Below are 17,259 nucleotides of genomic sequence, written 5' to 3' on the forward strand. Positions count from 1 at the left end.
AATCACTAGACCACCGAGTAGTGAACTAGTCCTGTTTACAATACATACCCCGAAATAATCGTATTACTATTTTTAGTGGTATATGGGAAGCGGATGTAAAAACTACTAAATAACATTGTCAATCGAAGCAAACATCGAAAAATGGATAATGTTAATGATTGTACGGTGGTGTTCGACAGAGTTCATATCGGAGCTGAACAGCCTGCGGCTGGCGAGCGAGGAAGAAGCGAAAGCGGAGCGTAGTCCGCTGGAGAGTCGGAATGCACCGCTGGCGTTCATATGCGGGCGCGGTGCGGGCCGCAGCGGAGCCGCCCTGGCCGCACACCTGCTGCTGCACGTGCTGGACCACAACCAGGTACTGACCTCCTCCACCCCCGCTAGTGGTGCGGGCCGCAGCGGAGCCGCCCTGGCCGCACACCTGCTGCTGCACGTGCTGGACCACAACCAGGTACTGACCTCCTCCACCCCCGCTAGTGGTGCGGGCCGCAGCGGAGCCGCCCTGGCCGCACACCTGCTGCTGCACGTGCTGGACCACAACCAGGTACTGACCTCCTCCACCCCCGCTAGTGGTGCGGGCCGCAGCGGAGCCGCCCTGGCCGCACACCTGCTGCTGCACGTGCTGGACCACAACCAGGTACTGACCTCCTCCACCCCCGCTAGTGGTGCGGGCCGCAGCGGAGCCGCCCTGGCCGCACACCTGCTGCTGCACGTGCTGGACCACAACCAGGTACTGACCTCCTCCACCCCCGCTAGTGGTGCGGGCCGCAGCGGAGCCGCCCTGGCCGCACACCTGCTGCTGCACGTGCTGGACCACAACCAGGTACTGACCTCCTCCACCCCCGCTAGTGGTGCGGGCCGCAGCGGAGCCGCCCTGGCCGCCCACCTGCTGCTGCACGTGCTGGACCACAACCAGGTACTGACCTAGCCTTTCTTAAGTTGCACCACCCCCCTAGGAAATTGTTAAATAGTAAGCAAAATATATAATAAAAGAATAAAATTCACATTCCACTCCATTGGGGCTGGGTTGGGTAAATATTGTAATAAATCTGCTTACGTAATACTTGAGTGGCTCCTGATCAGCAATGGGTGATCTGTGTATATCTAAATATTTATATCAGCTGTCTAGTACCCATAACACGCACTGTTTAGCTTGGGACTAGATGGCGCTTGGTAAATTGTTCAGATTTATTATTATTATTTAAGATAGAATAAAAAAATTACATATTCCCAGGAGCTGGACATCCCGCGAACGATCGGTCTTCTCCACCAGCAGCGAGCGAACCTCATAGAGAACGTCCAACAATACAAGTTTATCCACCAGGTGTTGCTGCAGTATTTGAAGCAATCCAGACTCATATAACCGTATTCAGTATGTATTATTATAGATTATATTAATAAATTAAAATCAGAATTGAAATGTATGAAATATGAGCGAATGAATAATATGAGAATATGAAATTATTTGAATGATGTATTTTCTGAGGAAGTCATCTCTCAGTGGATGTTTATATTTACTTCATACATAATCTTGGTTGTATAAATATAAATAAATATATACAGGGTGGAAGAGACAGGTTAGCCTAAATAAGATCAGCTGATCCAGATGAATGGTCTGAATCAGATGGAAGATTATTTCCCCACCAGCAAGTTTCTTGCTCGTTCTTCTTGTGATGAGACAGCTTTCCGAACGAGCGGTAGATTAAAAAATGTAATGACTATTCAAAAGTGCTTCAATGTAAGTTTATTTGAATAAATGATTTTCTATTCTATTCTATTCTAATTATTTATCAAGATGACTTCCAGGGGGAACCCTACAGAAGTCAGCATGATATTGTACTTTGCTCGCAGTGAGGTTTTTAATTCACATTACTAACAGTCCACTTACGCCCTCGTACGTCTATTACGTTGCTGTTTTTTTATATGTTATAGTATTTCACTACAAAGCACTACACCTTTACATTATGATATAGTATCATAAATTACACGAATTTACGTGAAATAGAAAGAAAAAAAAAGTTTCCCACCTTTACATTATGGTATAGTATCATAAATTACACGAATTTACGTGAAATAGAAAGAAAAAAATTTCCCACCTTTACATTATGGTATAGTATCATAAATTACATGAATTTACGTGAAATAGAAAGAAAAAAAAATTTCCCACCTTTACATTATGGTATAGTATCATAAATTACAAGAATTTACGTGAAAAAGAAAGAAAAAGAAATTCCGGAAAAAAATTCCTCTGGTTTTCAGTTCAATATAATGAATCAATTCAATATATAAAATGGTCTGAATTTACAGTTTCATAGTTAGTCTGTAACCTGTCTGTACACCCTGTATATTCTTAATATTGCGCAATCCCTTTCTACAGTCAAATCAAATTATTTTTTATTATTTTTAACTCCTTTACAAGTATTTCTAAATTGCCATATTTTTTTTTATAGTAATCAAGCTCAAGAAATTATATTATTACTCATGTGGAGACCAAATATTTTATTTTCAAATAAGTTTGAATTCTATGTCTAAAATTGTATGTATTTTTTTATATTGCGTGAGTTTTGGCGCTCAATGAAATAATGTTTTTTTTAACATGTTGTAAATAACTTTGTTATATATATGTAATTAGTAACGATATTTTTAAATAATAATTACCAATGTATTAATATATGTTTTTTATAACTATTTAAACTGAAAAAGGTTTTAATTTGATTATTGTTTTGTATTTATCTACTATTTGGGCCCTGATTGGAGTTAAGTTTTATTTTGTGGAACAAAATATGCTTGAAATTAATATTTACCACCGTTGGTCGTTGACCACCGTCGTGGTTGAGGAAATATAACATTTTTATGATTTAGTGATGCAGACCAAGGATGTTATGGATATGAAATATCGGAACGGATAGGTATCGGATATAGGAATGATTGTTATACCGGATACTGATGCGGATATGAAATAATTTCGGATCGTCCATTAGTTTCGGATAATTTCAGTTACGGATATGAAATTATTTCGGATCGACCGTTAGTTTCGGATAATTTCGGTTGCGGATATGAAATTATTTCAGATCGTCCGTTATTTTCGGATAATTTCGGTTGCGGATACGAAATTATTTCGGATCGTCCTTTAGTTTCGGATAATTTCGATTGCGGATATGAAATTATTTCGGATCGTCCGTTAGTTTCATATAATTTCGGTTGCAGATTTGAAATTATTTCGGATCGTCCGTTAGTTTCGGATAATTTCGGTTGCGGATATGAAATTATTTCGGATCGTCCGTTAGTTTCATATAATTTCCATTGCAGATATGAAATTATTTCGGATCGTTCGTTAGTTTCGGATAATTTCGGTTGCGGATACGAAATTATTTCGGATCGTCCGTTAGTTTCATATAATTTCGATTGCAGATATGAAATTATTTCGGATCGTCCGTTAGTTTCGGATAATTTTGGTTACCGATATTCGAATTTCTAAATATCTTGTACGTCTATTACAGACTCGATCTGTCGGATTTCCGATAGTTTTGGCTACGGTTCCGGAGCTCCCTAACATCCCTGATGCAACATGCTAAAAGTGTTAGACTTATCTTTGTGCCTATACTGAGAAATATTTGGGTGTGTGTGTGTGTGTGTGTGAAAGAATTACTTTATCTATAGGGCTGATTACACTATCATATAGGATCCCAGGGTATATAGTACAGATAAATATAAATTGTAGACTAAACTAATAAATGCATTCATAAATAATAATAACCTAAAATAAACAATAATATATTCTTTATTGCACTTTTAAATACTGTTGTAAACTTAAACATATACACAGTGAGCAAAGGTGGACTTATCTCTAAAAGAGATCTCTACCAGTCAACCCAACATAGCTAGTAGTGAGTAATAATAATATTAAAACAAATATAAATTAAATATATTATAATTACTTAGTTAGTATGACCCGTAACTCTAAACTACAACACCGAAGAAATTCGAGAATATAAAATGATTGAAAAATGAAATAATAGTAATAATCTCAGGGCAATTCACACAGCGCCATCTAGACCCAAGTTCAGAATATTATTGCGTAACTGAACTTCAAAAAAATCTTTGACATATTTAATTTTGAGGCGGAACAGCCAGTTAAATAGATAAATCTATTCAGACTGATATTCGTAAGTTTGCATTGATATTATTGTAAATTTATAATAATATAACAATGCATAAATATATACAAATAAATAAAAATTATGTGTCTGTTCATAATTTAAAATTAATAATAGCTTTTCAATATATGCATATGGTACTCAAATAAAGAAATATATTTTTAAAGTTTTAGTCTGTCCGTTTTTCTAATCTCTGAAACGGCTGGACCGATTACGACGTGACTTTCGCTCAGCTCACTAGCGCTCAGTTGGAGTAATTTGGGCTACTTTTATTTCAGAAATTTTAATTATTTTAATTATAGGCGGAAAAAAATTGCGGTCATAGCTCTTAATTCCTTTGATACTTGATAATGTATACATTATCAAGTATCCCTGTACAGCGCCTAAGATTCTACATACATATATAGATAGATAAAAACCTTACTTGAGATGGTCGCGGGTTCGATTCCTCGCACTATACAAACATTTGTATTCATGAGCATGATAGTTTGTATCAGTCTGGGTGTTTTCTATGTATAATGTATGTATTTACAAAAAAATATCTAAGTATTTATATCAGTTGTTTAGTACCCATAACACAAGCTCTGCTTACCGTGGGACTAGATGGCGCTGTGTTAATTGTCCAGGGTTATTTATTTATTGTATTATTTACTATTAGAAGCCGTTCAAGTATTAAGCAGTTTTATTACAATTATTTACCACCCCCTATCCCCCAAAGCTCTTACCACGTTCCCCCATGCTTACCTAAACATTTTTCCAATTTTTCAAATTGTTCTTTTTAGCAAAAAAAAATACATTGTCATTGAATTGTAAAAAAATAAATAATTACCGATGACGTCATCATCATCGAGACTCCCCTACCCCCCATGTCATCCAACATAAGCAAAGCAAAGACCCTCCCGCCCCCATACTGCTTACATAATACTTGAACAGCCCCTTACACTCTTATTTCTAAAATATGATAGTATAACTAGCTGTCCCGGCAAACGTTGTTTTGCCTTAAAATAAAAATAAAAAATTTAGGGGTGGACTATCCCTAACATTTAGGGGGATGAAAAATAGATGTTGGTTGATTCTCAGACCTACTCAATACGCTCACAAAATTTCATGTGAATCGGTCAAGCCGTTTCGGAGGAGTATGGGAACTAAAACTGTGACACGAGAATTTTATGTATAAGATGTAACCCCTATAATCATCATCTAGACTCCCCTACCCCCCATGTCATCCAAAATAAGCAAAGCAAAGACCCCCTCGCCCCCATAGTGCTTACGTAATACTTGAACGGCCCCTTACGCTCTTATTCCTAATATATGATAGTATAATATAACCCCTATAATCATCATCTAGACTCCCCTACCCTCATGTCATCCAAAATAAGCAAAACAAAGACTCACCCCCCCCCCCCCTCCCCCTTGCCCTCATAGTGCTTACGTAATACTTGAACGCCCCCTTACGCTCTTATTTGTAATATATGATAGTATAATGTAACCCCTATAATCATCATCTAGACTCCCCTACCTCCATGCCATCCAAAGCAAAGACCCCCTCGCCCCCATAGTGCTTACATAATACTTGAACGGCCCCTTATGCTCTTATTCCTAATATATGATAGTATAATATAACCCCTATAATCATCATCTAGACTCCCCTACCCCCATGTCATCCAAAAAGCAAAGCAAAAACTCACACCCCCCCCCCCCCCCCCCCCCCCCCTCGCCCCCATAGTGCTTACGTAATACTTGAACGCAACCTTACGCTCTTATTCGTAATATATGATAGTATAATGTAACCCCTATAATAATCATCTAGAGTCCCCTACCCCCATGTCATCCAAAATAAGCAAAGCAGAGACTCACCCCTCTCCCCCCCTCCTTGCCCTCATAGTGCTTACGTAATACTTGAACGCCCCCTTACGCTCTTATTCCTAAAATGATAGTGTAACCCCTATAGCATAGTATATAGCTGTAAGTGAAAATCACGTGCCTTATAAAATGGAGATTATATGCGATCTGACGCTACCATTACTGTGTGCCTCAATTTATAGTATTATTATTTTGTACGTTCATTTTGTAATATTATATTAATAGTGTGATTACGAGTCACTGTATGTATTGTTATTAATGTTTGTTCGTCTTTATCCTGTTTACGTAATTGTAACTTGTAAAGTTATTTAATTACCACATATCTAAAAGTAATGTAAATATAATAATAATAATCTCAGGACAATTCACACAGCCCCATCTAGACCCAAGTTAAGCTAGCTAAAGCTTGTGTTATGGGTACTAGATATATACATACACATAGATTTTTTTTTGTAAATACATACATATTATACATAGAAAACACCCTGACCGATACAAACAATCATAATCATAAGAATATAAATGTTTGTGCCGTGCGAGGAATCGAACCCGCGACCATCGGTCGTAAAGCGGTGTGCTAGATCGCTAGCGTTCCATTATCCATAGCAACAACTAAAGTTAGTAATTCGTTTTATGGCAATTGCGTAAGGTCTGTTATAAATCTGACTGAAAAAAGATTTAAATGTCATATTTTGCAAAAATGCTTACTATAAAATTGAAGAATTCGTTAACGACAACAATGTTTTTATAGAAAAACTTGAAATCCATAGCACTGACAATATTATCTGATTACACTAATAATGAGTGCGTAGCGATTTCTATGTTGATTATCGCATGCCTCTTACTTGTTATACTGTAATTATTATATAAAAAAAACATCTATTCAAAAGAGCAACACACAAGTTTCTTGCTCATTCTTCTTGTGATTAATCTGCATTCCGAATGAGTGGTAGAATCAAAATATGACTAGTCAAAAGTGCTTGTAATGAGTTTATTTGAATAAAGATTATTTCTATTTCAACACTGCTATGGATAATGGAATGCACCCGACTGCGCTAACGGTATGCGCTGGGGCACCAAAGGATGATAAGATGAGAATTAAGTCAATAGCGAATTCACCAGAAAAATCGTCACTATTTTGTTATGTATAAAGTTTAAAATCGCATACATCGAGATCACACGCGGAAATTACGAATTTTGAACGCTTAGCGGTGCCCTCAGACTAAAGTCATATCTATCAGGCGGGAGTCAACCTTCTGTCGCTCCATAAGTCCTTCCACAGTTTGGAGTGCCATCTGCACTCGTCCCCTATCGTCTGGTGAAGCTGTAAAGGCCAGCTGCGGCTAACAGCATTAGAGTAGTCCATTGAAAACCGGGTATGAGTCAATAGAAATATATAGTAAATACGCTATGAGATGGTTACTTTTAGATATTATGTCATCAGCCCACTGCAGTCCACTGCTGGACATAGGCCTCTCCCAAACTATATGTTCTATATGTATATATACAAACTGCGTGCGTGAAATTTATAGCCTATATTTCTTCTATTGTATAAGCTTTATTACTGTAAAGGTTCATCAAAATATGTTCAGTAGTTTTTGCGTGAAAGAGTAACAAACGTCCATCCACACTCACATACTTTCGCGTTTATAATATTAATCTATACATATATATAAAATTGGAGTGTCTGTTTGTAACATTGAAATAACCGTTTTTTACTACATGCATATGAATATGAATGCGGTACATACACCAAAATAACATTTTTTTATAATTTTTGTCTGTCTGTTTTTTCCGGCTAATCTCTGAAATGGCTGTACCAATTTTGGCTTAGGTTACTTTTATTTTAGAGAAATAAAGTTAAATTCCACGCGGACGAAGTCGCGGGTGCAGCTAGTAAGATATATAATTATTATTATGTATATGCGTTTGTGTTCTAGTACTGTGTTTGAATTTTATAGTTTATTATTAATCTCGGTGCCTTGTATGTTTTAACGTTAACAAAATATTGTATTTCTAGTCGTATGGCAGCTACAATTAATATAAGTGAACACTTTTGTCCGTTTGTGTGCACAATCTCTGGCAGATTAGTCAGTCTTTTCGATGTTTTTTATATTGATATGTAATTTTTATTATAACTAAAATCCAGCCGCTCAGAGTTTGCATATCTGACAGGTCGGGATCAATGGGCGATGTGACTTTGAATCGACGTACAATTTACGGCAGTTTAAATATCGTTTTTGCATTATTAACGATTGATAACATTGAACATTTAAATGAAACAGTTCTAGTTATATCGCCGGTTAAATAGAAAAATTGTGGTATTAAAAATGTACATTTTGAACACTGCGATTTTTGTATTTAACCGACGATATATTATTCCTCACTACTTAAGTTCTATATGTGTATAAACATAGAATTTAAGTTGTAGAATAAGTTTCTTTTATACCACCAATATATAAGTTCTATAAAACTACATACATGCCACAGAAAGCAAAAGGATTTTTTTCTTTTGTCTACAACTTATATATCGTCGGTTAAATAGAAAAATGACGGTATTCAAAATGTACATTTTTGTCTTTAGCATTTAAATTTATTTTAAATTACTCGTCCCTTTTAAGTTTTAAATTTACACAGAAGTGTTATATATCATTTTAAAAGTATTTAGATAATGATTAAGACGGCGTGGTTAATTTAATTGACTTATATAAAAGGAGGTAATTCTAGCTTCTAATTTTGAAAAATGTCATTTTTCTATTTAATCTACGTATGTTAGATATTGACTTAATTTTTTGTATTGTAAAACTTCGAGTTATAACTTATGTGTATATTCGTTGTTGCGCTAAAAAGGACTTGTATCCAGAGCCGTTAAATATATTAATAAAAACAATAATAATTATTCCAACGATGTCGATCTGTCAGAAACGCAAACTGAACGGCAGGATTGTATATTAAAAGCTCGTTATAATGTAACAGTTTTGTTTGAAGTGAAATAATTTTATGAAATCCATCAAATGTTTGTAATATATTATAATTATACTAAGACATAATAAGAAATTTGTACAGTCTCTCAAAATTTTTGAATGATATACCTACTGACAATAAAGTTTAATGAAATTAACAATGTCGTTTTTTTTTGTAATCTTGTGTCTTTTTAAAGCAATATACAAGCAATTATTTACATAATAAGAAAATGTCTGATATGCCATTTTAGCAGCTATGTTGGGGCCGCTATTATTTGTGTATTATTGTGTTATTTGTAGCAGCCGCAGGAAAGTAGGAGGTGAAGTGATGAGTCCAGAATGTGGTTATATACATATTTATAATATAGAAGTATTTACAATCGATATATAGGTATGTACAAGAACGTGATTCGATCTCGAATGACAGGCTTATTACGTTAATGTTCTGTCGAAGCTAAGCACCGGTGTTGCTACGCGATAATAGTTAATTCGTTACACCTATTTGGTGGTACTTTTAAAAAATATCCACCCTAAAGATGGATATTTTTTTTTGATAATTGATCAATTAGTTTCTTGCCAGTTCTTTTCAATTGGATCTATATACCGAACTGGACCGTAGGCAAAAATAATTATAATCAAAAAAATTGACGATCATAAGCGGCTAAAATGTCCTACATGAATAAATGATTTTTGAATTTGAATTTGATATATTCACCATAAATGCTTGACCTACTTTCATTGTTTTTTCACCAATATGTAGCTATATGTCGGCGAGTAATACAGGCTGTATTCCACGAAGAGCGCCGCGAGATTTAGCTACTATTTTCATTATATTGATATAGAATTTTTAACGCGATTAATATGTGATCCAATAAAATTAGGTTTTATACTCCACTAGTGACCCGTCCCGACTTCGCACGGATGCAGTAAAATCTTTGATTTCTTTGTCTTGTTCTCATACTATAACACGCATGTATAATACGTATAAACCTTTCTCTAGAATCATCAATTGTTGAAAACTACATTAAAATCCGTTGCATAATTTAAAAGATAGCGAACAGATAGCGGCGACGCCTGTTTTATATATCACTAGCTACTGGCCCCGGCTTCACACGGGTGTACATGTATTATATATATAAACCTTCCTCTTGAATAACTCTATTAAAAAAACCGCTTCAAAATCTGTTGCGTAGTTTTAAAGACTGAAGCATACATAGGGACAGACAGCGACAGGATGTGTGGATACGTAGAATAAAACGACGACAGGCAGTTAATAATATATTTCAGTAAAAAATTATACTATACGTTATCTATTCGCTACGGGGGCGGGTAGTAGGGGCGCGGCGGCGGCGCCGGCAATGGCGGGAAGTAGGGCGGAGGCACCGACACCGGAGCACCCGCGCCCGGGGGGCCCGCCAGCCCGGGGGGGCCCGGGGGGCCCGCCAGCCCCGGGGGGCCCGGAGGTCCCGGCAGACCCGGGGGGCCCGGCGGACCCGGGGCCGGGGGCGGGTAGCGGCGCGGGCCCGCCCCCGCCGCCACGCCCGGGGGCGGCTCCGAGTACATGAGCGGCAGCCGCGGGGGCGGCGCCCCGTACACGAAGGGCGGGATGGGCGCGTAGGGCGGGTACCCGTACCGCGGCGGCTCCGGGCCCGGCGGCGCCATGGGGGGCTCCGGCTTGGGCGGCGGCTCCCCGTTCTTGACCGGCGTGGAGGCCGGCTTACTGACAGCCGCGACGGGCGATACAGAAGCGGGCGGTGTACCGGATGGAGGCTTCTTCTCGTTTTTTGGAGTCTTCGGGGGCGCCGACAGCGGCGGCGAGTCGCCGCCAGACGGCTGCGTCTGTGGCGAGTACAGATCTAATACCTGCAATATAATGAGTTAATATTTTTTATTACAGCAATCTATATCGGTGTTTTCCAATTAGGTACGCGTACCCCCAGGGGTACGTGAGACTATCAGTAAAAAAAACAATTTCCAAAATATTATTTTATAACAATCATAATCGTCACGGACCACCGAGCACTGTGGCCGACCGTGCGCTATCCCGCACCTGCCGCATGTCGTCATTCGGTTGCCCCCGCCACCCGTCACCCGTCTCCCGTCAAGGAGTACGCAAGGTTTGAGGTCTTTTTTGAAGTGGCACGCAGCGAAAACCACTATACTATATTGTATAAATCAAATCTAATAGTCCAAGAGCCCACGACTGCCAGACATACGTCTGGACGCCAAACGTACGTTTTTTTCACATATTGCTCGTAACAGTATTATAACTTGCTCTGATCGTTGTCGAACCAAGAAAACTGTCTATAAAGTTCAGCTTTATTAAAATAACGTAAGTTTATTTCTAAAATAGTATAGTTTAGGGGGGTCCGGCGGGGGGTTGGAACCACACTAAGTGTCTGGCAATGAGCAGCGCAAGTTATAATAATGCTACGAACAATATATGAAAATATGGAGTTTCTTAAAATAGCGAATTTGATATGATTTTTTTTACACCTTTGTTACCTGGTACCTGCCAAAGGAACCACGATCCAGGTTTCATGTTTGGGGATCGTTCTTACCTGTGTTGGGGACACGCATACAAGAACTTTCACGTTTACTAAAATGACGTATGTCTGGCCGTCGTGGGCTCTTGCTCTATAAGTATTCATGGAGAGTAGCTTAAATAGCACACACATTTCAGTTTAACTATTACAACTAAAAGTGTTTAAAATACTTTGCTATTACAACTTAATTTCTAAATGTGAAATGTTTATAGTTTCAGCCACAATGCCACTTCAATTTGATCATGGTTTGACAATCTGTTCTGTGAACATCTTAGGTTTCTATAAAAACTGTGTAGGGAAATGTACAACTATATGTTTATGTTTATGTGTACATAGAACACCTATGATTTGTATACGCTATACATATAAATAAAATTGGAGTGTCTGTTTGTAATATTGCAATAACCGTTTTTTACTACATGCATATGAATATAAATACGGTACATACACCAGAATAACATTTTTACAATTTTTGTCTGTCTGTCGGTCTGTTTGTTCCGGCTAATCTCTGAAATGGCTGGACCGATTTTGACCGGAATTTTTTTGGCAGGTAGCTGATGTAATGAGAAGTAACTTAATCCACTTTTATTTTTAAAAATTCTTTTAATTGAAAATTGAAAAATAACGTTAAATTATGCAACGCGGACGAAGTCGCGGGAACAGCTAGTTTTATATAAATTACTTATTGAGCATTTATGACACCTATATATCATTTTACTAGATGGACGAAAACTGTAACTGAGTGGATTCCCCGTCATAAAACGAAACGAAAAAGAGGAAGACAGTACAAGAGATGGTCTGATGACCTTAGAAAGATTGCCGGCCCACTGTGGCTCCGATTGGCAAAAGATAGGAACACATGGAAAACGCTGGAGGAGGCCTTTGTGTCTAAAGGACACGTTGACTCAGAGACTGATGTGCAGAATTAGAAGTAACATAAAATGTATATATAAGTAACTAATATTCTTCTATATTTTAAACTTGTAATCAAATATTATGATAGATTGTATTATTTTGTGTCAATTAATAAAGGCTTTGAATTTGAATTTGAATATATCATTTTACTAAATAGTAATAAACAAATACAAATGAAGTAAGTAGTAAATAAAATCAGTGTATTTTATCATCTCCCACTATCATGAACACTTATCACCATTATCATATTATCACTATCAACCAAATATAGGGTTCAACCCGTACACACTGACCTGATGGCAAATATCCTCAAGAAGCTCCATGGTTATGTCTTCAACGAACATGTCCCACCAGGCGTTGTGTTTTGGTAACCGTCCATTCCAGTCCACCACCTCGAACTTGCTGAGTTTGCCGGCCAGGAACATGAGAGCAACTGCTATCACCTCCGGCTCCCATTGTAGACATAATGTGGTGCATAAACTGCAACAATAGAATAAAAATTCTTATTTATTTATACTAGTTCTAAAGTACAATAGCCTATATTGGATGGAGCCTAGGAAGGAACTCCAGACTGTCCATGGACAACATACTCCTCATCTATAAAGTTATCTTGAAACCTGTTTGTATGTATGGTCTGCAACTATGGGGCAGCGCAAGTGATTTCAATATAAATATACTCTTGCACCAACAAAATATGATCTTAAGGACCATTGTACAAATACCATAGTACATAACCAACACTGAAGTCCATGATCACCTTGAAATAAGAACAGTGAAGGAGGACATTCGGAGTTTGGCAGCCAAATATAAGGAACGGTTGATTCATCACCCTAACAAACTTGCTCGACAACTCACCATAGAACAGCATGTGAGACGACTAAAACGCCATCATATCCTGGAGCTAGAAAATCGGCAGTAGCTCTGGGATGCAGATGAGTAAGGTTTCCAATGGGAAGCCGCTCTACATGATAGCATCACAGAACATATTCACTTACAGTCCTGGGACTGATTGCAAATGTACTCAAAGAAAAAAATAATAATTATATTGTACTATTGGTCGACCAGTGTACAAAATTTGACTATTAAAAAAAATTTAAAAATTTATTTGAATCAGCAATTGTTTATACAAGTGTGTATATTTTTTTATTAACACAATGTATTTTTTATGCATTATTTAAAAATATATATAAACATTCTCTATGTATAGATGTGTAGACAGATAGAGCATATACAGTACAGTGTGTAGTGTTTAACTCAGTGCAGATAGAGGTATATATTTTTTTTTATTGAGCACATTTTTGTAACTCTTTTATCTCCTGCGTTTGCACTTTCGGGTTAGCTCACTTTAACAGAGTATGTGAATGTTTTATTTATTTATTTTATAGATAGACCGTATATTATAACTATTAATATATATATAGGTATAATACACACTCTCTATCTGCACTCATTCTCTATATACACTACTAGCTACTCGCCCTGGCTTCGCACGGGTGTACATATATTACATATATATAAGACTTCCTCTTAAATCACTCTATCTATTTAAAAAAAATGCTCCAAAATCCGTTGCGTAGTTTTAAAGATTTAAGCATACATAGGGACAGACAGAGCAACTTTGTTTTATACTATGTAATGATAAGTGTTTGAATGTAATACACTCTATATGAACATTTTCATAAAATGGTGATACAATGTTTTTGGTTCACATATTATATATATAATATAATAATAATGCTCATTTATTTATATAATATCAATATCAGTAATGTTACTGTTCTTATACCTAATGAGTTTTTTTTTACTTTCCAAAAGGGCCGCATATTCTTGTGTGCCCAAGGGCCCCAGGCTAGTTTAAGACGGTGGTGTGTACATGAATGCCTAATGACATACACATTTATCATTTAAGTAAATATTTAGTTATAGAATTAGCTCAGCAATTTTAATATTGTCTTAAATTTATTAAACGGAAGCTGACCTCTATGAGTACGGCAATCATAAGTTGATAAATAAACAGTATTTACCTGTCATTAACAAAAGTCCAAGCCATTTGCACCATCTTCTGTAACTTGGTCTTATCTCCTTTCAAACACTTGGCATACTTTAATAAGTAGCCATAAGGATGCTCCACTTGCAGGTCGAACTTTATCGTCTGCAGCAGGATCCTCTCGAGCGTCATCACCTCCTCCTTCGGATCTTCACCGAAGGTTCCAAACTTTTGTACAGTCAGCAGAGATTTTGCAACTTTTATTATATCCTTACACTTTTTCGGCGTCTCTTCCACTTTTCCGGCGAGGAATAAACAGCAGCACGCCGTTATATACCTCGGGAATGTTCTAAACGAGTGGAACATGTAAAAACGGTGAAAATAAACAACACCAGTCGCTACTGTGTTATAACCTAAGTCCATTTTGGATCCCGTGTCAATGATAAATCTAGCGCCTTCCTTCCTGTAACGATTCTCTGTGTCTGTGCTGATCCCATCGCGAAATGACGGTGTGTTTTGCAAGTCTTTTTTGTCATAATACCAATAAGGCATTTTAGTAAGAAATAAACTTTACAGCAATTACAAATTTTATTACACTAACCTAACAACTACCTAAACAACCACGAAAATCTAACTGAACTGAGCAACTGACATATTCCTGACAATTTTGACAAATCAAAATGACAACCACTAAATAATAGAGATGCGAATAATACAATCACTGATTATAAATCGATTCGACCAATAATAAAAAAACGACTAATATAAAAATGAGTATAATTCAGCGCAATTCTTTCTATTAAATAATTATATCACGTCCAGATAATAAAATAAATAAGTGTTAAATTATTTGATCTTATTCGTATACACTTCACTTCAGTATTGCCATATTGGAAATAAATATCAGCTTCAAGATAAATATTTTGTATAGGTACTACCGTTCCACAATTCCTAAATATTTAATATATAATTCAGTTTTTAAAATACTTATCATAGACCTAAATCTTTATTGTTAATATAATAGTATAAAATAGATTGTGGATTCGATCCTCGTACAACCTCATCAATGCTTTCAAGGAAGAGATCGGCCTGACAGTAATGATTAATATGGAAAACATTAATTAATATTGTCAAAAATACTAATACTCAATATTAATGAAATTTGACAAATTATTTATTTATTATTAATGATGATTAAAACCACTTTGTGTAGATTATGTGATTCATTAGTGACAAATAAAATAGAACAATGTTGTTAATAATAAATTAGTTTGAGGTATCCCATTATATGATTGATTCACGTTAAAAGCTAGTAAATATACTTTTTCTTCAATTTCAAACATTATTTTTAATATATGTAGTTGTGTATGGAGCTACTATAGTAAAGCTAAAGTATGTTTTTAAAAAGCACAATTAAATTACTGTACAATCGAAAATCTAATTTAAATCCAATTGAAAACTGAATCGAATCAATTTAGAAATGTTATGAATTGAAAACTCGCCATTATATTTAAACGCTCTGTTATCGAGCGCACAAAAGGTCGTGGGATCAAATCTGCCTAACCCGTAACGTACGTAATACCTTGTGACTAACATTCCGGTAATGGAATACACTGATAAAATAATATAAGAAACAATGTTAGACATATATTCTGATACGTCAGATTCAAATTCTAGCGAAACCGTTATATTAATTACATCAATATTTTTGTTATTGGCTCTATCTACCCAATACGAGTTTTTTTAATTGATTATAATGGATTGGTGCACCCGTCTACGGGTTTATACTGGCGGGGCACTAGTGGAGGATAATATGATAGAATAGAGTAGAAATAGAATAGAAAATCATTTATTCAAATAAACTTAATTTAAGCACTTTTGAATAGTCATAACAATTTGTTTTTTATCTACCACTCATTCGGATAGCTGTCTCATCACAAGAAGAACGAGCAAGAAACTTGTGTGTTGCTCTTTTAAATAAACCTTGTAAGTTTACATTTACAAGTCGAAACGTGTGAATACAAACTACCAACCAGCACTAATTTTTTGGATCAAATATGACTATACAATAAGATTAAATCAGTCATAGTGATAAGAGCAGACCAGTTCCTACAAGCAGCACTCGTTCACGAGTATGACGGATGAGCCAGCCATCACTGCGTTCGACCATATTTTAGGGAGCCCAATGACCCGGCCCACCACGCCGCCACATGTCTGGCCATTTTACCTGATGAGCATGAAGTCAGGTCAGTAATTCATCGTGACAAAATCACCCGGAATTTATGATGATGGTTTCTAGGGGTAAGCGCGTGGAGGTCAACCTGGCCATCATAGATAGTAATGTTACATTGATAGGTTTTTAGTTTACACTAGCTGTACACGCGAGTTAGTCCGCGTGGAATTTAACTTTATTTTTCTAAAATAAAAGTAGCCTAAGTTACTGCTTATTACATCAGCTACCTGCCAAAAAACTCCCGTCAAAATCGATCCAGCTATTTCAGAGATTAGCCAGAACAAACAGACAGTCCAATTTTACTTATATATATAGAATAGCTGTACCTGCGACTTGGTTCGCGTGGTTTTTAACTTTATTTTTCTAAAATAAAAGTAGCCTAAATTACTCCTTATTACATCAGCTACCAGCCCAAAGAATCCCGCCAAAATCGGTCCAGCCATTTCAGAAATTAGCCGGAACAAACAGACTGATGGACAGACAGACAAAAATTATAAAATGTTATTTTGTTGCCTGTACCGTACATATATATATATATTCATATGCAAGTAGTAAATGACGGTTATATCAATATTCCAAACAGACTTCCATTTATATG

At 36.7% G+C, this 17,259-nt stretch overlaps 2 protein-coding genes across 2 annotated transcripts in view; one reads left to right on the top strand and one right to left on the bottom strand.

Moving 5' to 3' along the window:
- LOC131841327 (tyrosine-protein phosphatase non-receptor type 14) overlaps positions 1–1,426 on the top strand; it is a 29,235-nt gene extending 27,809 nt beyond the window's left edge. Inside the window, exons 11-12 of the mRNA XM_059189652.1 lie at positions 180–355; positions 1,232–1,426. Of these exons, the coding sequence (XP_059045635.1) occupies positions 180–355; positions 1,232–1,360 (305 nt within the window). The 3' untranslated portion in view covers positions 1,361–1,426. The remainder of the gene's footprint in view (positions 1–179; positions 356–1,231) is intronic.
- An 8,856-nt stretch (positions 1,427–10,282) lies between these two features.
- Positions 10,283–15,062, bottom strand: LOC131841328 (cyclin-K). Its single transcript, XM_059189653.1, has 4 exons — positions 14,466–15,062; positions 12,735–12,921; positions 10,467–10,843; positions 10,283–10,376 (listed from the first exon to the last, which is right to left on the bottom strand). The coding sequence occupies exons 1-4, from the start codon at positions 14,978–14,980 to the stop codon at positions 10,298–10,300; spliced, it is 1,158 nt and encodes a 385-aa protein (XP_059045636.1). The 5' UTR covers positions 14,981–15,062; the 3' UTR covers positions 10,283–10,297.
- Positions 15,063–17,259: the final 2,197 nt, after the last annotated feature.

This window comes from Achroia grisella, unplaced genomic scaffold, assembly GCF_030625045.1.
Source record: "Achroia grisella isolate CSIRO2021 unplaced genomic scaffold, CSIRO_AGI_Agris_v1 utg1581, whole genome shotgun sequence".
Lineage (NCBI taxonomy): Eukaryota > Metazoa > Arthropoda > Insecta > Lepidoptera > Pyralidae > Achroia > Achroia grisella.

Excerpts from the sequence above, each read along its gene's own strand:
- LOC131841328 (XM_059189653.1), bottom strand. The coding sequence starts at position 14,980 with ATGCCTTATTGGTATTATGACAAAAAAGACTTGCAAAACACACCGTCA. Across the intron at positions 12,922-14,465 it reads TGGACTTTTGTTAATGACAG|TTTATGCACCACATTATGTC; the intron begins GTAAATACTGTT and ends CTATTGTTGCAG. Across the intron at positions 10,377-10,466 it reads CCCCCGGCCCCGGGTCCGCC|TGCTCCGGTGTCGGTGCCTC; the intron begins GGGCCCCCCGGG and ends CCCGGGCGCGGG.